The sequence below is a fragment of the Plectrocnemia conspersa genome, unplaced genomic scaffold (assembly GCF_051122295.1).
Source record: "Plectrocnemia conspersa isolate PC_06_02 unplaced genomic scaffold, ASM5112229v1 ptg000003l, whole genome shotgun sequence".
Classification (NCBI taxonomy): Eukaryota; Metazoa; Arthropoda; class Insecta; order Trichoptera; family Polycentropodidae; genus Plectrocnemia; species Plectrocnemia conspersa.
Window position 1 is genome coordinate 9,523,685 of NW_028277167.1, and position 24,950 is coordinate 9,548,634.

General features: G+C 30.9%; 1 protein-coding gene across 5 annotated transcripts in view; it reads left to right on the forward strand.

Moving 5' to 3' along the window:
- Positions 1–24,950, forward strand: part of tok (tolloid-like protein 1 tolkin) — a 112,014-nt gene that overhangs the window by 83,842 nt on the left and 3,222 nt on the right. For all 5 annotated transcript variants that reach the window (XM_088182214.1, XM_088182216.1, XM_088182218.1 and 2 more), the window contains 14 exons: positions 1,124–1,377; positions 2,532–3,058; positions 10,975–11,431; positions 11,721–11,962; positions 13,204–13,382; positions 20,043–20,273; positions 20,360–20,500; positions 21,079–21,285; positions 21,349–21,816; positions 22,550–22,722; positions 22,828–23,011; positions 24,077–24,248; positions 24,513–24,627; positions 24,703–24,883. In XM_088182214.1, coding sequence (XP_088038340.1) covers positions 1,124–1,377; positions 2,532–3,058; positions 10,975–11,431; positions 11,721–11,962; positions 13,204–13,382; positions 20,043–20,273; positions 20,360–20,500; positions 21,079–21,285; positions 21,349–21,816; positions 22,550–22,722; positions 22,828–23,011; positions 24,077–24,248; positions 24,513–24,627; positions 24,703–24,883 — 3,531 coding nt within the window. The remainder of the gene's footprint in view (positions 1–1,123; positions 1,378–2,531; positions 3,059–10,974; positions 11,432–11,720; positions 11,963–13,203; positions 13,383–20,042; positions 20,274–20,359; positions 20,501–21,078; positions 21,286–21,348; positions 21,817–22,549; positions 22,723–22,827; positions 23,012–24,076; positions 24,249–24,512; positions 24,628–24,702; positions 24,884–24,950) is intronic.

Genomic DNA, 24,950 nt, shown 5'->3' on the forward strand with positions numbered 1-24,950 from the left:
ACATCTCACTGACAGACATCGCATCTCACAAATTTCTCCATAGTCTTGATATCGGTTATAAAATGTCCATCGTGACGTATTGCTCAGATTTGTTATTAAAAATGAAATATTATTAAAACTGTTTACAATCATAAATTAAAATAAGCCGACTAAAATGTTGATTAAATATTATATGCACTACTTCCCGTATAGCTAATTATTAATTGCAATGTATATAGAGTACGCTCGGGATAAGGATGCCGGTTTGTTATTGTGTGCGTGTACATGTATATGAGAGGGAGAAGCGATGTAGCGTGTACTTCGTTGTCTCGCTTTCACTTTTAAGGACAGTCGCTAATTCGTCAACGCTGGTATTCGTAATTAAAGTACAGTGTGGCACAGAAGTTCGATCTTCTCTAGTGATTTATTTTAAATAATTTTGTGTTGATATTGGTTTAACCCAGATATGCCCACTGTCTCATGGGTAGGTCACTAAACTCGTGCCACTGTTATCAAGTTTGATATCAAGGCTTCAAATATACACTGTAAGTTATTCGTATTCTTACCCGTGGATTAAAATATTATAATTATTTTTCCATTAATCCGTACGTTGTTACTTTTTTTACACTATTCTCTGTAAGGCTTAAAAAAGTTATTATTCTTATCGTTGCGCCAATGATAATTTTTTAATTTATTCAATGGATTCTAATGATTTAATAGAGTCGTCGAGCCATTAAACAATCTGCGAATAATTTCTTTCTCTATTTTATATCTTTTTGCTTTTGAAGAATAGCTAAAGACTTCATTATTTTTTTGACTAGTGAAAGATTTTGAATTTTGCAAATATTTAATTAATGACATCAATGTCTGGTTTCTTCGATTATATAATATATTTTTAATTGTCCGTTGAAATTTCCAACTTAGCTCAGATGTATGTATGTTAAATAAACATATATTTTCTTTTAAAATAAAAAAATTAAATATTATGAGCCACACAGTTCACGCACACAATAACAAACCGGAATCCTTATCCCGAGCGTACTCTACATATAAACAATATTAGTGTTAGTCATACCACAATTTTTAAGATCGATAAATATGTCAGTATACAGTTATATAATAATTGCATTTTGTGTCGTTTCAGATAGTTTCATGGGCGACATAGCAATATCGAACGTAAAGTACGACGTAAAATACGAAGTGTGGGACAGCAGCACGCTGAACAAAACTCTGCAACAGGAAGTGGAACAGCTAAAGCAGGAAGTCCTGCTCGAGGGTTTGCAGGTGGAAGAGGAAGGTTTAACTGATATCTTACGAAAGCGGACAAAGCAGGCCGTGCCTGAAGCTGAACAGAAAGCTAGAACGAATAGCTACAATGATCCAACGTTTGGCATCAAAGTAAGTTATATACATAACACATAATAATTTACTATATATTTTATATTTCAAAGATAGTCCAGTGTTATCCATAGAGTTTTCATTGTTTTAATTTAAACTTTCTATTTAATAATAAAGTTTATTTATTGATAAAAATAGGTTACAAAATAAAAGTTTACGCATATTAAAATTACGTTAATTATGACATCAAAGCACATAGTTTAAATTTTATACGCACCTTCAACAACGACAGGAACGGTCATGAATTTATAAATTTGATTATAAATAGCACATAGGTCGTCGTGGGAGATGAGTTTGTTGTGTAAAAAATATTGCGCTCATAAATATTGAGGACCAAAAGGGCTCCAGTTAAATTTAGTTAAGTATGTTCGTGAATTTCTCAGAAGCAACTTGACCTTTAATATCCACTATACGCGTTGAGTATGCGTGTTAATGACGCACTTTAGATCATAATTTATAATATTATACCCTAACCTGTGCTGTCGATTTTTAAAGAAAAGTTTATAATTAATACAGTATTTTAAATTATGGTTCAATCTCAATAACGGAATTTAATAGAATTTAACTATTTATGTCCAGAAAATAATATATATGTAATATTTTTTTAATATTGATTTTATTTTATAATATATGTCAATACTATTGCTACCTTCAGGAAAGCTTTTGACACAAGAAAAATAGACATATTACTAGATAGACCAATGGGTATTTAAATATATTTTTTTTAATGATTTGTTCATTCGTGGTCTTGAGGTTTTTGAAGCCTCCTGTAGTACATAAAGCTGAAGTCTTTTATTGTTTCTCTGATCATTTTCATATTGATATCACTGTGTAGTCTTTCGTTTTGAATTTACTAAGAAGCATTTGTAAAACAACTTAGGACGTAGGCTATTCAATTTTAATGTCTTGTTTTTTTGGCCCAAATGCGCCATGTATGGTTAGCATCTGATCATTTAGCCTAAATGGATGGCATTTTTCTCTTTTTATTTTGAATATTATCTGCATTCATTTTGTTGCGTGTTTTAAATTAAATTTGGAGCAGTGTTGCTAAGATACTAGATTTCATTTAATATAAATAATCAAATACAGACGAGTAAATAAATTTTATTTATATATATTTTATGTACCAATTTTAATTTTTGATATATTTCAAGGAACCAATAGATCCTAAACATCAATCCGGAATCAGTGAGAAAAACAAACAAGAACTGAATCACCACTATGGGTCTGTAGACAAAACAAATTCTATGACAAATACACGTCCAATTATATCCTCTGAAAATGCCTTAAACACTACTATTGAATCATCGAGAACCCAGAAGAGCCTAGAACAAGTGGGAGTATTGATGGTTAATGTTTCGAGCAGCAACATCTTAAAACCAGACACTATCCTGTCTATAACGAAGCCAAAGATTTTTAAAAGTTCGACCACCCCAGACGTGGAAGAGAAAAAAGGGAAGATTCAAAGCAACAGCAGGGAAATAACGGGAGATGCTAACAGAAACCTGCACAAAGCCAAGGACGCTATTAAAGCGGGGGACGAGAGGCACCCCAGTTCTCAGCCAACACTAACCGATGCCGAGGTTTCGTCTGAGAGTAGTCAATCAAAGGGCGATGGCACTGAAGCAGCGCATGGAAGGAATAGGCGCAGGAGGAGAAGACACGGAAGCAAAAGGAAAAGGTGAGCGTTATTAACATACACGTAGTATATGTATAATATATGCATCCACTTATATGTATAATATAGTTTCGAACGGGGCTGAGAAAAGCGTTTCACAGTCGAATTACTTCTTTCTTGTCGGATGTCTCGTTTTGTTGAAGAACGTCTGGGATGCGTGCCTTTCAGATTAAATTGGAGACTAAATTTAATATCTTTAAAGCGCCTCAGGCAGTGTGCAATTAGGCTGTGCTCGGTTGGTGTAAGCGGAGTTGTGAATAATGTGTCTATCTTGAAAATCTGAATGAATAACCATAAATTTAATTTGGAATTAAGCTGATGAGACTAAATGGCATTGTACTTTGACAAATAGTTTTGTATAATTTATTATATATTTCATTGGCATGAATAATTCCATTATATATTAAACATATTAATTTGTAAAGAGACATTCTTTTTAATTGGAGATGCATAAATACTGTTTTAATTAATTAGATTTTAATTATTTTTTTACAACATACTGAATTTATTTTTTAGCTGAGTTTTAAGGTCAAAGTATTAAATATACTCATAATTTTCATTTGGATCATCGAATCTATTTTAAATATAACTGTAAAGCAATTATATTATCTTATTTTTATCGACCTTCAATCGACCTTTTACAATGACATATCGACTACTTTGAGTATCCCTAATCTAGATCAGGCGTCGACAAACTTTGTATATGTAATAAATGTATATATACAATAAGCAAAATTTAAGTGTGCTTCAGAATTTGGTTGCATTTTAAATCGCTTTAAAGCATCATTTTATAGGTAATCATTTTATGAAATTGCCCAGATTTTGATATTAACAAAGGTGGACGATAAAAATAAAAATGGCCACTCGAAAATTTTTGTTCAAGTAGGACAAATTGCTGTGGAAGCTAAAAAATATCATTTTGATTATTTTACTATTAAGTGATGCTGCGGGAGCTAAAAACTATCACCTCGGACATTTTTATTCGGTTAGGCCAAAGAGAGTAAAGAATGACAAAAGAGGAGGTTAAAGATGGACAAAAAATTTGAGAATGAAATCAATAAAAAATAGTATTTATTCTTATGCTCAATCATGGACTGCCTTACATGATTCATAATTAAATATACTTTAACAATTATTTTAACGCTGGTTGAAATATTGAACATATATTATTTACAGATTTGACATACGCCTCATGAATCACGGGGGCTGGGTATTAGTTTTCAACTCCTCGTAGCGTAAGCTTCGGCGCGCACACTTTGAACGTTTGGTCACCGAGTATTTGGACATATTCAGAGATTTCGTAGATTTTTAAACGCTTATGTCTAAAAATCCCCGAGCGGTTTGAGAATTCGCCGACATCTAACGCGTCCAGTGACAATTAGCCTGCAACTATACGACCAGACGTCCTCCTTTGAGGAGGATTATCCTCCTTTGCGTTTTAGGGGGCGTAACCCTAGGGGTGGTTGACCTCGCGGTCAATGAGACTCTTCGGTGAATCCTATTAGACTGTTTTTATTAAGTTATAATTACATTTTGACTATGACTATGGACGTGACGTTTCTCGCGACGAAGGTGTGCAGATGGTGATGTCTCAGGGCTCTGTGGCTGCGTGCAGCGAGTGGTTCGGGAGTTCCAGGAGTGATCTTCTGGTCTGTCGGTGAGGGCGCGTGGCTGGTTTCTCCGGATGGCTGCTGGTAGATCTTCGCTCTCTGGTCGTCTGTGCACGTCTCGTATAGTGCCTCCGATCGTCTCTTGACCGTCTGTCCTCTTCTCGTCGGAGTCCGGGCTTATATCCTTTATGCACGCTAGCTGACCAATCGCGATTGTGCATCGATCTCCTAGCCAATCGCTGCAGTGGCTTCTTAGAATTCGAGAAATCAGATGTTACGTTTTCGAAAGCGAGTTTTTTGCTTGGCTCCAGACTTTCGAATTCTTCGGAAAGGGTTTACAATGTGGTAATTGATTGCGTCCGTACCGTTCTGTCACAAAAGGGATTCTTTTAACGACCCGTGCTGTGTGGTCAAAAGAAATCCTTCTTGTGCCACGTTTGTCTCATTGTTAATGAATGAACGTTTTTGGTCACGGTCATTAACAATGAGACAATCACCACTTTTAAATGTGTCTATATGTGTGGTCGCCACAGAGTAAGATTGTCCTCCTCGAATAAGCATTTCTGTAATGGCATTTGAACAAAAAAATCCGAAGTAATCCTCATTAGCTCGCATTGCAATTTGTCCTTCTTTGAAGAAGGTCTTTTAATTTTTAGTGTCCTCCTTTAATATTTTCAAAATCTAGCCTATATAGTAAAACTCACCCGCTAATGCCCTAAATTCATACATATCACTTTTCCATCACTTCTTATGGCATTATTTTATTTTAAAAGCAAAAAATTTTATTTTTTTCCTGCAGGATATTTAATTGTTTATACGGGGCGTATAAACTCCCAATTACTTTTTATTACTCCCAATGTGCTTAATACCAGCAACTGTTCTTCAAAAAGCCTAATAGATTTAAATAGGGTTACAACAATCATAAACGACTTTGGTAATTTACTATCAGTAAATAACTTTTTTTATTAGTTAATAAATTAACTACTTGTAAACTGAATTTATGTATAACAAAATTATTTTTTATTATTTATTTTGCATTAAAATTGTTTATTAAAAATAGGCAAACCAGCAATATATTTTTAAAGAATGACTAAAACTATTTTTTTTAAATATTATATAACTACATTTGAAATATATTTATTTAATTTTGAGACAGTTTTTTTTAGTTACTAAATTACACCTGACTATCACATTGATTTATTACAGTAAATAATTAAACATAAGGTTTAAAATATATTTGTGGTAAAAAAATCAAAATTAGTATAGTACAAAGAGCATTAAACTTGATTAAACACATTCTTTTTTGCAGATTATTTATTACAAAAACATTAAAATATAAATCATTGCAAAAATAATATTAAAAACATTTAATAATTACAGAGATAAATTTACCTAAAATCATTATATAAAATAATAAATTTATATAAACATTATTATAAAACTTCCCTAGAGATATAATATTGTGTATAATATTGGATTATATTAAAGACTTTTAGGTACATATTAAATGTCTGGTTTTGAGTTGTTGGAAATATGTGTATATACAAAACATTTTATCAACACCCCTAAACATTTCAACGTGCTTATAATCATAATTATAAACCTTATACAAAGTTAATTAATGCAACGCAATGTTTGAAACTCAAACAAACGCTTTATTGACATATTCTACGTTATTCATTGACATGTATAATATACACGCGTTTTACTTAAGCATCGATTTATCAAATAATTGCGAGTTAAAATAAACTGCAAAGTAATATGAGTTTAATTCTAGATAAAAAGCGAAACACAAATATTTTATATAATTTATGCTATGATTTATGATATACAATTCTTATTGTAAAAAATTAAATTGTGTTTAATTTATTGCTTATTAAATTTGCGTATTGTACACATATTATATTTATATATATTTATATGCACAATTCTTAAAAAATAATACATATATGCTTCCGTGAATAAGCCAGTTAAATAATGATTTACGTATGTTTCTCTGTGGAATTCGCGTTGCCGCTTTTATGTTTAACGGTTTAACGGTAAAAGACAACCCTTGACAGTTACGTCAATAACACATTCCCATTTTCATCATACGCTAATAATCTTCGGCGTTCATGTGAGAAGGCGTGAGTTTGAAATGAAAAATTTCCCTTTGAAATTTCCCCGAAGTGTTTTCCCAAACGGAAATAATAATAATAAAAAAAAACAAAACCAATCGAACAAAACTCAAAAACGTGAGCGCTTTTGTTCCGTTTTTAATCCCGCCATGAAAATCACATTGATTGCAAAAATTGCGACCTGAAATACAGTTTGTCAAACATTTATTTTATGAATATTTATGCAGGGTTTAGAAGCTTTTATCTAATATAATTTTAACTGAAATTTTTTTTAATAATACAAATTTACAATATGCATAGACATAACATTCAGATAAATAAATAAAATCAATCAAAATGTAGCATTTAGTTATATTTAAAGAGATTAATTACTGTGTCCCAAATTGTATGTCAGAGTGTTTATTATTTTTTTTTAATTATAAAATTATTTAGTCTGTATAAATATAATACTATGGAACTGAGCTACTATGCCATAAACTCAAAAAAGTCGTAATAAACAAACTGGATTTAATGTCAAAATGCAATAAATAAAGCAGCAGAAAATCAATCGGAAAGATACTCCGGCAGAGAAGTTCAAATTGATTTGATAAATAATGTGCTAAAATATCGAACCAAAAAAACTAATATAGATAAAAGAATAAACACAAAAAATGTTATACAGTCATTGCGCACTTAAAAGTGCCGTCATAATAAACGCAGGAAAGAAAAAAGAGAATGATTGATAATCTTGAGCTTGATGAGTTGCAGCAACTCTAATAATAAAAGCAGAGATTTCTAAAAAAATAATAAGAGTTTTTTTGCAACAGCATGTTCATGCAAAAGTATCAATGGTGACATTCTAGATGAAAAAAAGCATATCCTCAACATATGATCAGAAAATATTCGGATCTTGATCAATGGAAGTGAGAGGGCTAATAGCGAGAGGAAGAAAAATAATTTTATATGCGTTTAACGATCTATGAATTTTATAAAAATATAAAGGGATTTTAGAACTATTTTTAATAAGACAGTTATTAATAAAAAAAACGTTTATTCTTATAAAAAAATATATGCACTTTTCGAATATCCCTCTTTTTCAGATGGCTCATGTAGCTTATAATAAATACATTTACAATATAAGAGGTATTAAAATTCAGCAGTGTATTAATTTCCCTTGTGTAATATATTATATTTTATATATAATATATGTATATATATATAAGTATTAATTGGAAATTTAAATCAATCGAACTGAAAATTGGAAAGCGCTATTGTTCGCATTCTAATCCCACCGGAAAAGTTCTGTGATATTCATATATCTGAACCATTGTTCGAAAAAATTGCATAGAACTTCCAATTCGTTATGTTGGCGTTATCTAAATGGCACCGACAGGTTTTCCGGCTTCAGAAACCAGAGAAAATGCTGGCTGAAATTATTTATGTTCGTTTTTGCACTCTCTAAATGAGATTAAAAGGCGTCTGAGGATGCTGCGCTCAGCGAGTTGTATATAATTCATCTTGTCGCAGCGACTACAACACTTTCAATACGTAACAATGTTATGAACGTTTTAATTAAATTTAAGATTTCATAAAAAGTGCTCATGAGTTTTGAACTTTAATTAACTTTGAGCTGTCAATTAAATAAGTGCTAGAAATAGATTTAGATATACTTTTACTTAATATTGATTATTTATTATATTATTTATATTTAAGTTAATGCCAAAATTAATACTGTAAAGCAATATCCGATATTATTATTATATATTATAAAATAAATTACTAACAGATATTTTATGTAGTTCAAAGCTAGACGAAACTTTAATTATAAATGTAAAACCTTTTTTACGTCGGTATGTTTTGCATATTTTACAAAAACATTCCTTAATGTAAAAATTAAATACGTAGCTAAATATGTCATACATCATAGTATGTATGCTAAAATTTACGGTAATAATTTAATTTAATTTAATAATCAGTATTATTGTACATATGTATTTTTCTACCTTTTATATATTTATACACTGAATCATTTCTTTGACAAATATAATTTTAAAAAGCTAAGAAAAAAACATTGATTTTTTCTGTCCCTTTCGGTGGGACGGCCAAATACAAAAGTTGCCATTAGATAGTTTTTGTTAAACATTGCTGTTCTAATTCGTTTACGACGAATACTTTTCTGATTTTAACGTTTAAAACCGGTCTTTGTATATCACATTATTTTTTCACAAGCGCTTATGATTTATTAGCATAATGTTTAGATTCTTACATCTGTATATTTTGTGTCATTATGTCAACTTCAGTTCAGTACTGCAGTAAAAAAATGTATTAAATTGCCATTTCCATGTAAAATATAGAGCTTTAGGGATGAAGTTCTGCTAATGTAGATATTGGTATGGGGATCAAATTAACAAAAGCTAAGATTGATATTGTTTTTAAAATAACTATTTTACATTTAAGGAAAAATTACAATTAAACATAACAAGTAGCAAAGATAGATAAGTTTTTTATAAGTTATTATTATATTATAAAAAATTCTCCATTTTCGATAAAAATGTTTAAAAAACTAAAAATAAAATTTAAAAACGTGAAAGAAAATTTTTTTACATTAATCCAATTATGAAAGTACAATACCCAATTTCTGGTTATAGCTTAGATTTATGTTATAATACAATATAGTTAAGATTCCATAGACACAATAGATATTAAAAAAATATTATTACTTACACCTACACACTTATTATATTTTTAATTTTAAATTAATAAGGTTTCGAAATACACATCATTTATTCAAATAAGCGAAAAATATTACAAAAATACCCCTAGAAAAATAAAGTCTTTATATAGACTATTTTTTATATTTATAACCGCTTCAGAAGTAGCGTAAAAATCCAAAGCTCTGCGAAGTGAACGAATTCAACGCTAGACGCGGTAAAACGTGAAATCCGGAATATGGATTTGTTCTATACACACTACCAGATTAAATACCTACATATGTATATTATTTTTAACGTACGTATATACATAGATATTAAATTCGTCTAAAATTTCACGCTATTCAGATTTTTGGATGTATTTATGAATTTATTTGCACACTCAGAAATAATATCTCGCGCTTAATTCTGAATGGTAAATTATTTGCAATCAATCTAATTGCCAAATGCTCTTCACAATAAATCCAAATCATCTCACCAGCACGTTAGACTAATGGTGTAAGTCTGTGATAATACATTAAATATTAGGATTGAAATTTATTAAGAACTTATCTCAAATATGGTCATGATATAATTTCTCACATCACGAAAATGAAACAATGCCCTAGTAATCTATGGTCCCATCCAAAGTGCCAACGGGAACGTAGTGCTTCGATAATTAACCCTTGACTAGTCAGCTTTCAATCGACAATTGTCTGCACAGTCCGGCCGGCAGATAATGGAAGAGGAATTAAACGGTCGCTTTGATGTCGCCGTTTCAGCAATACCTACACAATTGATGGTCACTGACCAAGAATTCTCTCGCTTAATTGTTAGATTATTCTGTACGTTAAAATTAATATACTTTAAATGTTATATAAACTCAACTACCAAATATAATTATTAAGTTTAATTTTAAGTCCATATGAGATACATAACTTAATGAAAACTTTGTATAATTCACAATCAAATTTAATTTTAATAATATGGTTATTATTATTTTTATCCCAGAATATAAATGTAAAAAATAAGATTTATAATGAAACCAAAGCAACAATTTTACATAGGCTTACTTTTTTTTACAAAATATGTCACTAATAAAAGCAATGGTTCATGAAGTTTTAAATCCGTAAATATATTTGTGTACAACGATATATTTAATGGTAAAAAGACCATGAAAGGAACATAATATTTTATATCCAAAATATTTCATAATCATATAAAAATATAGTACCACATAACTTTTTTTATGTTTATTATAGGAGTACAATTTAGAGTAGGGAAAAAATCTAAAAGAATATGTACAAGTTGTTTGTTTATAACAATTTAAAAATTAGATAAGATAAATTAAGAAAAACAATTTATTCAACTGGACGACTAGGGCTACTAATTAGTGAATCTCTGTCTTTAAAATAAGATCAGTTTGAGCATTTTAAGTTAAAAAAATTATCTTTAATTGTCACCGATTTCTTAGAATATACTATTTCTAATTATTATTTTTTAATAAAAACTTATCGTTTCAGAATGTCTGTAAGAAGTAACAGCACAGTAAACGACATGGATTGGTCTTCTGAGAATCGAACCGAAGAGCACAGACTCAGAAAGCACAGCCTCAGACACGGAAACAGAATCGCGCCGTACTATTCCAGACTTTTGAAACTGCAGATGGATCTCAATTCGGAAGACGATGACGAAAACGTACTTGCCAAGAAGAACAGGGTGACCAATCCCGACAGCTACAACGGCAGCGTCGTTTTAGAAAAGAAGAGCAAAAATGCGCTCAGAGACGACTTGGAAGACGGAAAATGGGAGCCGTCTTTCAGAAAATTGGATATACCCATTCACGAGTACGAAGAGAGGCTGGATAGGTCTGGGCCAAAGGAGAAGAAGAAAATGGAATCGGTTGATGCGTCAAAAGATAATGTCAACGTCACGCGAGCATTGAACAAGACAGATGAACACAATGATACGCGATTATTTGTAAGTATTTCTTCGAAATGTGTTTTATGATAACTGCCGTTTAATAATACAAACATAGGCGTTTTTATTTAAGGTTGAAAAGAAATGTTTGATTTGGTAATGACTAAATAAATTTGATTTTGTTAATCATATTGTCTGATTCTATGAGAATCGAATTTTTTCAGTGGCGAAACACGATAAGCTTTTTAAGTAGATCCATGGTAAAACAACTAAAAACTACAAAGCTACAATTTTATACGGATGTTATATCTAAAGACTACATGTGTTTTGCGTTTTCTTCTTATTTTAGGAATCGCCACCAGACGAACAGCGTCCGCTTCACAGGGTCACGAGAGCAGCGACCGGACGCAAGGAGCGCATCTGGGAGCATGGTGTTATTCCTTATGAGATAGATGGAAACTTCAGCGGAGCGCACAAGGCACTCTTCAAACAAGCAATGCGGCACTGGGAAAACTTCACGTGTGTGAAATTCGTCGAGAGGCAGCCCCAGGAGCACTCCAACTACATCATCTTCACTGAGAGGCAATGCGGGTAAGCAACGATTCCGATGGGCCTAACTTCTAATCTTTAAATTAATATAAATCTTAATATTAATAAGATAATCTGAAGAGTTTAAAGCATATTTAAATAAAGGTCACTATTGCAAGTCATTTATATTTTTTAGGGTTTACTGAATATAGCGCATAATGTTTATTTTGAAGTAATTATGATATTATATGTATATATACATTTAAAATATATTGATATTTTTCTGTACATTGTAAATATTTGGAATGAACAAAATGAAATGCGTTAATTAATATAGCTTTCAAAACATCATTAGTGATACAACTTCAATATTAGGTGAAGCATAAATGCGGTTTTCGACCAAATAGATCCACTATAGACTAAATACACATCACATGGAAAAGTCGCATGAATATGATGTCAAACTATATCATATAATATACTTTGAACAGGAATTTTGTAGGACACTGAAGGCTCTCAAAACACTAGGTACTCATAAATGTATTTATATAAAGCAAATCGACAGTATTGACGGCAACATCGAGGAAGCCAACTTCCTTAATTTGAATTATTTATCATTCTGGACGTCAATTAGTGGACCTAGTATTTGAAGAACGTGAATTATTGTATACAAATTAAAATTAATTGTTGTTCATATGGATCAGTTTTAATATATATACATAAAACTATTCAACGACCAGTTATTACAAATGTGTCTGATCATAAGATATTTAGACCGATCAAATTGTGAAGTGAAACATTATTTAAACTTTTATAGACAGACATTTTATTTTTGTATTATTTCGAAAGCTATGTGATTTACTAGTTATTATATTTACAATATAGCAGTGATTTTTCATTGGCAACCAGATAGTTTTTTATTAAAGTATTGGAATATTGGGTGTATTTTATTGTTATCCGTCCAAATTGTATCACCGTACCTACACAGCGTACTCGATTTAAGCCAGAAAATATTTTAGTTAATTGCTAAAAATTTTATAATGTACTATAAATATTCATAATGCTGTTAAGGGTTACAATACCAAGATTGAATATTCAAACTGGCCTCTAATAAATATTTTATACGTTAACTCTAACCACTAATCTATTAGGGCATCGTCTTAAATCTGTTGGGGTTGATCTATGTATAGATAGTAACACATTTCAAACTTTGGTCAATTAATTAATACGCTATCTATATCGGGTTATTCAAAAGCTATTAAATATATGTTAAATTATCTCTTAAATCATTTTTTTATCTACAGATGCTGTTCTTTCGTTGGAAAACGAGGTAATGGAGCGCAGGCCATATCGATAGGCAAAAACTGCGATAAATTCGGCATCGTAGTTCATGAGCTGGGTCATGTCGTAGGGTTTTGGCACGAACACACAAGGCCTGATAGAGACAACCACGTCCAGATAATTAGAGACAACATAATGACAGGTAAATAATTAAGCAAGTTCACAAAATTTAGCGCCCAAGTTAAGCAGTTAAGACACTCGAGTAAATTACCCCTGCGCATGGAGAAATTTCGCCTGTTTAAATCAAAACTTTGATGGTATAATGAATATTATAGCATACTATTAAAGGTCCTGATAAATTATTTGATACCTCAAAATAAAATATAATTTATTTGGTTGATCAATAATTTAAAAATGCATATTGCTGTATGTCGCGTATGCTGGACGGTTGAATGCAATCAATTTTTTCGCTTCATATTTCACAGGTTGTACACAAAATGTTGTTCACAAAAGGTGAACAGTATTAACGAATGTATGTATGCGAAGCAGGACAGATGTGTGTGAATGTGTACAGCGTATTGTATCGCAAATTGAAAATCGCATTGAATTCAACCCGGTCGTTCTATCCGATATCGCAAAATACATGAAATAGCAATAAAATTGTATTTTAATTCTAAATATATATATTAAATTATTTATATTAACTTCTGTAAATATATTTTCACATACATTTTGCATCATTACTCTAACCTTGATTAACCCTGGGATTTTAAATTGTTAAATATGTTACAGTGAATGTGTATTAACAGTGAAGTAATATTTTCATTAATATAAATATAATTTCACAAACTCAGCCAATTAAATTGTATTAAACTATTAATTTACAATTTCACTGCTCAGTATCAGTAAAACTGTATTTTTTCAAAAACGGTTGATCTGGTACGCATATTTTCACATGATCAGAGTCACATCATTAAGCAAAATACTACAATATTTACAATAAAGCTTAGGTTTGGTTTGGGTTCTAACAGCCAGTGGCGTAGCTAGGGTATGTGCCGCCCAGGGCGATCCTTAAAATTGCCCCCCCTCCCCATACATTTTTTTGCAGGGTCATAAAATCAGCATTTCTTAAAATAATAAATTGGTTATTATTAAGCTCTTGTTATTCGTGGATTTATATATGTTTTAGTGCATTAAGGGTTAAGAAACACACTAGACAATACTATCGCGAATATGCCGCCCCCAAGTAAGTGCCGCCCGGGGCGGTCCGCCCCCCCCCCCCATAGCTACGGCAATTTCATTAAAAACATAACTTCACTGATCATAAACATTCACTAATATATACAATTATAATACAAATATTAATCTCAGATTTTAACATTTTCTGAAGCAATTTCTTTACTTGTAATTTATTTTATTTATTTATATTAAACCATATTTCAATGAATTCAATATGCTTATAATATAAGCAAATCCTTCATCTTTCCGTATAACTATTTCTAGATTTTGAACAGACACTTAAAGTAAATCATATGAGTATATTGTGGACCTCTAAATTAAAAAATAAGTAGTTTCAAATTAAATTTATATTAAAAAAAACAATTAGTGCTCCGTAAAATTGTATTTATAAAATTAAAAATATTTGCACTAAGTCTAGTTTGCTTATTTTGAAGAAATAATTTATGATTTTTCACTATATCTTGATAGAATATCTACGTTTAAATTATTTTTTTAACTTCTAAATTATTTCTTCAGTTATCAGTTTATCAATTAGAGAGCTCTAATAACTGCAAGCAATTAAATCTTTACTCATGTTAAATAGTTGATTACCGGAATAGTAAATTTAAGTATACGAAAATAATATATGCGGTGTGTCTTGTACCAAAAATTTTCTATAAATCGTATAATAAAAACTATGCATCTTTAAATTATACCTGCTTTTCTGCTCTAATTTTTAATATTTTTACTGTCTGCAGTTTGTCCCCAGTTACCATATATAATGTTTTTATATTAAATTAATCTGCACATGACTTTACAAGATAATGTTGACAATGACGGAAGCATTATTCTCATCTCAATTCCATATTCGTTATCATGCCGAAGGCGAAGTGGGGTGGAAATTTATTCTGATTTAATCGAAAAGGCAAATTTCTAGAAATTAAAAGAGAATATACATGAAATAAACACAAATGTGTCAGTTAGGATCGTTAACTCAATTACATTAGCTGTGCACCACGATACATTTCAATTTCACAGTTTTGGTGGATACAAATTTCTTGGAAGCATAATAGGGGATTCAATTTGTATTATTGTAATATATGATTCAAGGAATTCCATTTGTGAACACTTAAATATTTATTTAAATTACTGAATCACATATACACAATTATTTTGGAAACAAACAAATCTTTTAATTTTAATTTTTACACATTTTTTCAGAACAGATTATAAACTTAATAACATTTATAAACAGGTTGCTCCGTAGTTTTGACTTTGAGATTATATTTGGGTGAAGATGTTCCTGTCATAATCAAATGTAATGCCATTTCTTTTCCCATCTATCTTGACGTTTCGATTTTTTTCATCGACATTTATTCGATTTGTCGATTGATACCATTTTTTTTAGTTAATTTTTACATCTTGTTTTTTTAGTACTTTATTTGTTATAATGATTATTAAAATATTATTTATATTAATCAGAAGTATATTATTAACTTAACACTCAAATAAAACTACTAATATCTAGTATACATATGTATAATACTGAATTTACTCTGACGCAAATCGTATAAAAGTGATTCATAAAAGCCTAATTAAACCTGATTCGCACAAAGGGATTGCAGTCTATCTATTCGGCAAATTTCAATGCAGTGTCTATTAGGGCATTTACGTTTAATCAGAGGCACCACTACTAATTAGTGACGTAACTACTAACTAATTAGTTAAATTAAACGCGCGGACCCAATTTGGGTCCGGGGAAAACTTTACTGGTTCGGAAAACCTACTAATTAGGAAAACATACTGCGTGTGTGAATAAAGTTTGCGCACCTTTTAACCGCGAAAGTTAACTAGGCAACCTCCAACGCATGGGGGACACAAACACTGAATTGAATGACCAAGCAAAGACAAAAGTGTGTACGAGTATGTGGGTATAAAATTAATTATAAAAAATGTCAGCTTGGTTTACATTCATACTTTCTATTTAATTATTCAGTAAATAATTTTTAATTGCTAGCTACTTCTAAATATTAAAAATACAATTTTTACAATTGGTTTATTTTATATGCATCTAAGATGTCACTTTGATGTGTTTATTTTTTCTGTTTACATTGCTAATTATTTTTGTAAATATAAAAAAATATCTCTCCTCAACTGCACAATCCCTTTAAATAGATTTTAATATATCACTTAATATACTATTCTAATACTTTAGTAAATGTAATATTAGTGGGTGTAAATTTCAAATTCAATCAAACTATTGTTGAGATTCACTTTTAATCGCATATATAAGTATATAAGATTCAATGCTGGATATTCTTACATGCTCGGTAACTCCATTTATTTTTACATAATCTTATTTTCCGCAAGTATAGCGAGTATAGATGGTGGTTGTGTTTTTTTCTCCTTCCTGTTTTATATTTCCATCTGACTGTCATCGTCAGTAAAATGGATGGTGCACGTTTCCGCAGAATGCGGACATTTTGATGTGCATGTAGGTATAAAGTAATGGCACTTCGAAATACCCGTACATATAACATATGGATGTGGTGATTCAATATGATACAAACATTCGACGTTGTACTACGTATAATTGAATGTTGCATTGGATAGGTGGCAAAAAGGTATCTACTAAATACCCACGTGTCGCTACACTATGCAAAATCGAATAAAGCAGTGGTTTTCAAATTTTTAATTGAAATATTTGCTCATTAAAAAATGTCTTGAAATACAAATATGCAGTAAACAAATGCGACTATATCAACTGCCTGGTATAGATCGAAGGTCTGGACGTTCTGAAAAAAATACGTGTTTAATAGTAGATCTAAGTCTAACTGTCGTGTTATTTTGCATAAAAAATGGACCTATTTTTATGAAGCGTATAGAATATTAAGGACGAACTCAACAATACGTCATTTCTCTATCTCATTATCTCAAAAAATAATTAATAATACAATTGATACCAAAATAAATAAAAAATGAAGTAAAAATATTAATATAAAAAATAAACTATACATGCAACGCTTTATCGTCGACACCCCAACCACTCAGCAACCCTACAGTGCTTTTATAAACCCATACTTTTATGTAGGTAATCTTGAGACGGGTTTCGACAAGTTAGACATATTAAGACTCTATTTATTTTTCTTAAGAAACATAACTGGTTGAAGGCTTACTTTAGATCGCCCTTAATATTCTTAAATTCTCATATTCACTACGATTTTTTAAAAAAATATATAAATATAGCTTTAAAAACGGCTTACTATATAAGATTTTTTTTACATATATGTACATATATGTATGTTAAATGAGTATTTCGATATTATTAATGTTATTACGGACATATTACGAGCATTTTTTTGTTTGTTTCAAAAAATAATGCATCTATTTTGAATTGAGATTACGTTATATTTAATTATAAAACAACATTTTAATACTATTTATAAAATTACCACTATTTAAACTCGCCACTGGGATACGGTTTACGTCGTACATTATCCGGGGGCGCAGACCTTCAACGACGCGCCATCTAAAGACTGTTGTTGACGGCCTGCATTCTGGTGTTGTCGTTCTTAAGAAAACGAAGTATTGCAAATTTCTGAATAACCTTCTAAATGAAGCCTTGCTTCGTGTATGTAGCTTCAATAAAGCCTTTTCCCAGAAGAATAGAAAATAAAAACTCGACGTCTTGCCATCTGCTGACTTTAATGAAAGTAAAAAACTTAAGGAATGGTGGTCTACTGCATTGTTGGTCGGTTAAGAAACCTTCGCTAGCGGTTCGAGACAATGGCTTAGAAAACCGGAGTTGAGGCAAAAAAGAAGTGCGCTGTCCTCTTTGTTTTGTTCGTCGATCCTAATGCCTAACGAAGGGATGGAGTTTCTCGAAAGCACTAAAAATGTGTTAGTGTGATTATTAATTTGTTAGTACATACCTGGGAGTAAGTTAATTTTACGTATTTTTCCACAAGTTTTTTTGTTGTTATTTATTTATTATTATTCTATATCGCATTTATAATAAATTATAGGAAAAAATCAATGATTCTCAACATTTTATTGCTTTGATTTATTTTATTTTATTTATTTGAACGCTTTTTAATTATTGAATTTCGTTAATTTATTTTACATATTTCTTATATAATATTTGGCTGGCTTTTGTGGAATTTTTTTATAGCAATTCAGAGGCTCTCGATATTTTTTATGAAATATTTTTTTATTATGGTCATTTATTTCGTAATCTTTAATTTACATTTATTATTTTCTATAAAAATGATTCACAGTAAATCATATTAAAAAAAAAAGTTTATATAAATATGCTTTTTATTTATTTTTCTTCAGTTACATATGTAAATACAGTGAGAGCTCGATCGCCGTACATGTACGGCGATACCGCTCTAAACGTTACGAAGCAGTTTTGAAGTGGTCCCAAGAAACTTTGAAAAGCAGTTCAAAATTTAGTTTTAAAATATGCCACGATTTACAATTTGCTGTTTGGCATACGAAAAGCAAACAGTTGCGCTGATCCTTTTACGGGTTAGGATTTTTCTGCCTTAAATACAAGTGAATGATAAACCTAAACATAATAATCGAGATATTAAATTATTCATGTGGGATTAATGCACAATTTCTACAATAAAATATAATTTTAGAAGCCATATATCTATTCTTCTTCAAGACATAAGATCTTTGTAATGTTTTTGCATATTTAGATGTTATGTGGTTATAAATAATAGTTAACTAATGATTAGGTTTAACTTTTAAAAATAATATTTTATTGTAGAAATTTCTTTGTGTTTATAAAGTTGCGTTATATTGTTTTTCAATATTCATATGAGTCAAACTATTGTGTCTTTCTGACAAAAATGTGAATAATTGTTATTGTTATTTGCACATATATTGCGATTTGTAATCAAAAAACAGTTTACTTTGGACTTTGATATTGTATGTACATCAAAGTCCATTGTAAAATGGCAAATTTAATAATCGAATTGGAACACGTGCTTAATAAAATTCACACTATTTACGATTGCAAAAGCAAAGAACAAAGCCCAATTTATTCTTAAAAAATGAATTATTAAGTTCCAGAGAAAGCATGTAAAGTACAAAGCCTAGGAAACTAGGTATATGACATTACAAACTGTGAAAACTTTTAACCACTGCTCTTGACATTTAAAGCGTGATTATAATATAAAATATGCTTAAAACACTCTCCACGTACGATTTTAAAGCATATGTTGTTTGACGATTAATTAAAATCCTTATATGAATTCCACTGCACAAAAAATTGACTTTTGACGAGGGTAAATCGATTATTTAAACCTTTTTCAAACATTCTAAAAACGTGTCAAAAACCACTTAATCGCCTTGTGTGGTAAAATTAAATTTATTATGTCTAGTAACGTTTGCGATGCTATAAACGTACGAAAACTACAAACATAATCGCCTTTCGAAACTTTAGATCATAAATCAATAATAAATACGATTAATTCAATCAAAAGTTGTAATAAGGACAATAGTAATTGATATCATAAAATATTTTAGATAGTAACGCTAGTCTGGTGTTTTTCGTCTTTGGGCTAAAACGAAGTGTAACTCTTTCGTCAAACTTAAACTTATGTGCTATGATTATATATGTTTGCCTTTTTAGGTCAGGAGTACAACTTTAACAAGCTGTCTGATGTAGAAGTTCATTCTTTGGGACAAGGATACGACTATGATTCAATCATGCACTATGCGAGAAATACGTTCTCAAAGGGAACATACTTAGATACGATTCTTCCGCTGGAAGTCAGAGGCAGGAAACGACCAGAAATTGGTCAAAGGGTTAGACTCAGCGAGAGCGATATCGCTCAGACGAATCTGCTGTACAAATGTCATAGTGAGTATATACTTTAAATTTATTAACAAATAAATATAGACTATTTTTTAAGGTCACACTTTGATTTGTTGAATTTAATTTTTCAGAATGTGGTAGAACACTTCAAGAAAACTCAGGTTTATTCTCATCACCTCAATACAACAGCGGATCTTCTACGACGGAATCTGAAAGATGTGAATGGCGTATTACTGCGACTCACGGTGAAAGAATAGTTCTCAACATCACAGGTAATATAATAAGTTTCATAAAAATCTATAAAAAAAAGCTCGGCTCGGCGTTAGCCGGCCATCTCCGTAGACTGTTTGCATTACCTAGTCGTCGCCTGGAGTAATGCTTTACGATTAATGCCCGACCTGCTTATACCTTACAGTTAATTCTGGCGATGGTGAACCAAGGTGGCGCTGATGCGCTCTCGGTGTTTGTCTCAGTCAATTGTTTTCCTCAGCGACTCGTGGCTCGTGTCTTGTTGGTACTGAAGAGAGGGGGAGTTACATGCTTCCTATACTTCCAATCTCCTCAAATAAGAATTTATCAGCCTGGCCGTAATAAATTTTGTGATTATAACCCCCATAAATATTTAGGGAAACAATCTCTAAGCTAAGATTTTTTGGAGACACAAAATTTTATCATGAATGTTTAGAAGTGATTTAAATTTCTATGATTATTCTATAAAGTTCTAAGAATAATTAAATATGCTATACAATGCTGTAAAATTGTCTAATGATGCTTTATAACTAAGAAAAATAAAATTCTTGTCTAACAAAGTCTAACAAAGCAATTTATAATTGTATTATTTTTTGTACAGATTTGGATATTTATAAATCAGACAACTGTCAGACTGACTACTTAGAAGTAAGAGATGGTTATTGGATGAGATCTCCAGTATTGGGGCGGTTTTGTGGAGCCGGTAAAGAAGTACCTGCAGTATTATCTTCTGGTCCGAGACTTTTACTACATTACGTTACCACAGTTCGTCCAACTGCATACAAAGGATTCACTGCTTATTATGAAGGTACTATTCATACATTATATAATATTTAATAAGGATTTAATACTGTATGGTTTTATATTTTAGCTGTGTGTGGTGGAAATCTTGAGCTCGACGCTGGTGGACATTTAGAATCACCAAATTATCCCGACGATTATCAACCAAATAAGGAATGCATCTGGAAGCTATCCGTTCCACAAGGTTTCCAAGTGGCCTTGAAATTTCAATCGTTTGAAGTTGAAAATCATGATAATTGTGTATATGACTATGTGGAAGTGAGAGATGGACATACGTCGGAAAGTCCTTTAGTGGGAGTATTTTGTGGATATAAAATACCTCCAGACATAAGGTCGACTTCAAACAAGTTACTCGTTAAATTTTTATCTGACGGATCTGTGCAAAAGGCAGGTTTTTCTGCTACGTTCATGAAAGAATATGACGAGTGTGCGTTATTCGAGCACGGTTGTCAACATGATTGCATCAATACTTTAGGTGGATACGAGTGCTCTTGTAATATTGGATATGAATTGCATTCAGACGGAAAGAGCTGTGAAGGTATTCCTTAGGATTAAAATATTAGATTGAAAGAAAAATAATGACATAATTACGTGTTGAATTAAATTTAAACATTCGTGCAGTAAAAGCAGAATTGAAACTTGCAAAGGCAAATTCACATAATTTTCATTTTTAATCTAAGTTCCACTAACTTTTTCATAGATTCATTAAAATTACCATTACTCTGATTTAACTGTTAGTGATTTCTTTTTTTAGGTCAAATTTATTCAGTTATAAATTATTATTTTTGTGTAATTACAATAAGTATGTGATATCATTGTAGACTTGTCTATGTTTGTAGAATCCAGTCGTTTCCGAAGATCGGGTTAAACACGTTTCAGACGTTGTAGCCGAACTAGGATTGAAATGAAGAGGGAAGCAGCAGCTTTCTTGATCTTCTTAGTCTCATTTAATGCTTGGCGTAACTCCGTTTGGTGCGTCGAATTAATATTCATGTTTCTCAAGTCGGAAGTTACTGGTGAAAGCTCTTTATAAAGACTCCTGTCGGAAGTAACTTCCAAATACAGTTGGTTGAGATTTATAAGATCATTTTCATAAGATTCAAATGTATTAAACCGAGATATATTTTGGATAAACTATTCAACAGTGTTTTCATTTCAGCGTCCTTGCTATTCAACGCATTAATACAATTAGTCATTGTTTTTCGAACAACCTAATTTGTTTTTAATACAAATATAATATTTATTGTTATTTATAATGTAATATTATTTAGACGCATGTGGAGGAGTATTTGATGAACCAAATGGAACAATTACAAGTCCATCTTTTCCTGAAGTTTATCCGGGAAGCAAGAGTTGTATGTGGGAAATCATAGCGCCGCCTCAACATCGTATCACTTTAAACTTTACACATTTCGATCTAGAGGGCAATAGTCTACATCAACAGGTAAGGTACGACCGGATTTTAGTATAAATTAAGTTTAAATTTAATTTCATCTTAGATTTTTGTGTAATGAATGTGTTAAAATATTAAATACATTATAATGTCTAGGAATGTGAATATGACAGCCTAACGGTGCACAGTATCATGGGATCTGATGTATTGAGGAGACATGGAGTATATTGTAGCTCAGTTATTCCTCTACCGGTCGTCAGTGAAGGAAATGCTTTACGATTAATGTTCACATCGGATAACAGTGTACAGAAATCGGGATTTTCAGCCATCTATTACACTGGTATAGTATATATTGTATTGAGTTTGTATGTCTCTCTCAACTTTCTACCTTAAAGCCTCATGTTAATCATAATTATCGGTAATTAATTCCTTCCAGATTTCTAGAAATATTTCAATTAAACTATTCTTAACCTACAAGGCTTTTTCTTAGAAGTCTCAGATTTCACATTAAAATCAATAAAATTATTTTGTGTCAATAGATTATGCTTTTTGCTTACACGTTTATAGTAAGTGTTTATGAAGCTTTGCTTGTAACATTGCGACATAACGTTGGCAAAAAAAACATTTATCTTAGTAGTATATGTCAGTGACTAGCACATGAAAAACTTGGGTCTGAATCCCATATAGACCCTACTGTTCTTTTAACTTCTATCATGTCAAGGAGATCAAAATTAGTTCAGATCAATTATCACAAATTGTTTTCATAGATTTTTCTAATCGCACGTATGATGATTAATTAAATAAAATCGAGCTGGGTCGTGTATAATGACATCAATTGATTGTAAGCTGTAATAATAGTTTATATTATTATAATGATTCAAGTTTCTCAATACTTATTTAGTAGTAGTTGATCATGTTGTAACGCATTTTATTAACGCCTACAACTTTGCAACGATAGATTTATAATAAATAAATCTCTCTGTTCTTTTAACTTTGTTATTGTCATGATTTAGGCAATGCGAATGGATGATTGAAGCTGCTCTAATCAAAATGCAAATCGTTACTTTAACCTAAAATGTTACGTGTCAAGTATCTTCACAGCATTTCATTGTGCAGTTTTTGTTGATCCATATTTCTCAGCTACATAATAAGGCTACCAACTTCGAAGGTGTCAATATGCTCAAAGAACTTGGATTTAAATAATATAAGAAATTAACAGGAAATTGAGTAAAATAAACATGCTGCAACTGGCATTATCTCTTGAATCAAGTAATTAATTTCATTGACTTTTAAATTGATTGGCGCAGGTATTACACACTACTTTGTCTTTTTATTATGTATATTTCATTATTTTATTTTAAGCTTTTGTGTAGTTAAAAATATAAAAAATTAATAAATATTTCAGATAATGATGAATGTGCTGTGAATAATGGGGGTTGTCAACACGATTGTAAAAACACTATGGGATCGTACACGTGTGCATGCCACAACGGCTTCATGTTGTCTGATAACAAACACGACTGTAAGGAAGGAGGCTGTAAACACGAAGTCACTCAACCGCATGGCATCATTAAGAGGTAAATAAATAAGTTATTTCATAAGTAAACAGACAATTGTTTATAAATAATGTAATTATATATATTTTTTTTAATTTATATGATAAATAAAACATTTTATTATAATCATTTTTTATCATTAAACTGACCCTGTATCCATAAATGCTATGTCCTTTACTCATTGAAATAGATGTATGCTGGATGACTTTATAAGCATTTGTCTGTTTAAGTATTCTTTAATTGCAGCATACTATATTATAAAGATCTTTTTATGAAACTTTTTAGTCCTAACTATCCCGAACCTTATCCATCATTAAAAGACTGTGTATGGCATTTTTCAACCACACCAGGACACAGGATCAAATTAGTTTTTAATAATTTCGAAATGGAGCCGCATCAAGTACGTATAGATACAAATACATATAAACGTAATCAACGTATTTCATAATATAATCAACATGTTAAACTTTTAAAGGAATGCGCTTATGATCATATAGTAGTATACGACGGAGATAGTCAAGAAGCAAGAACTTTAGGACGTTTTTGCGGCACAAAGTCACCTCATCCTATAATCGCTAACTCAAATCAAATGTACATGGTATTTAAGAGTGATGGGAGCGTACAAAGAAAAGGATTCTCAGCTAATCATACAACTGGTATGTATTACTTACTTTTTTTTAATACTATTTTAATAGATGTTTATAATTATGTTCAATATTTGAT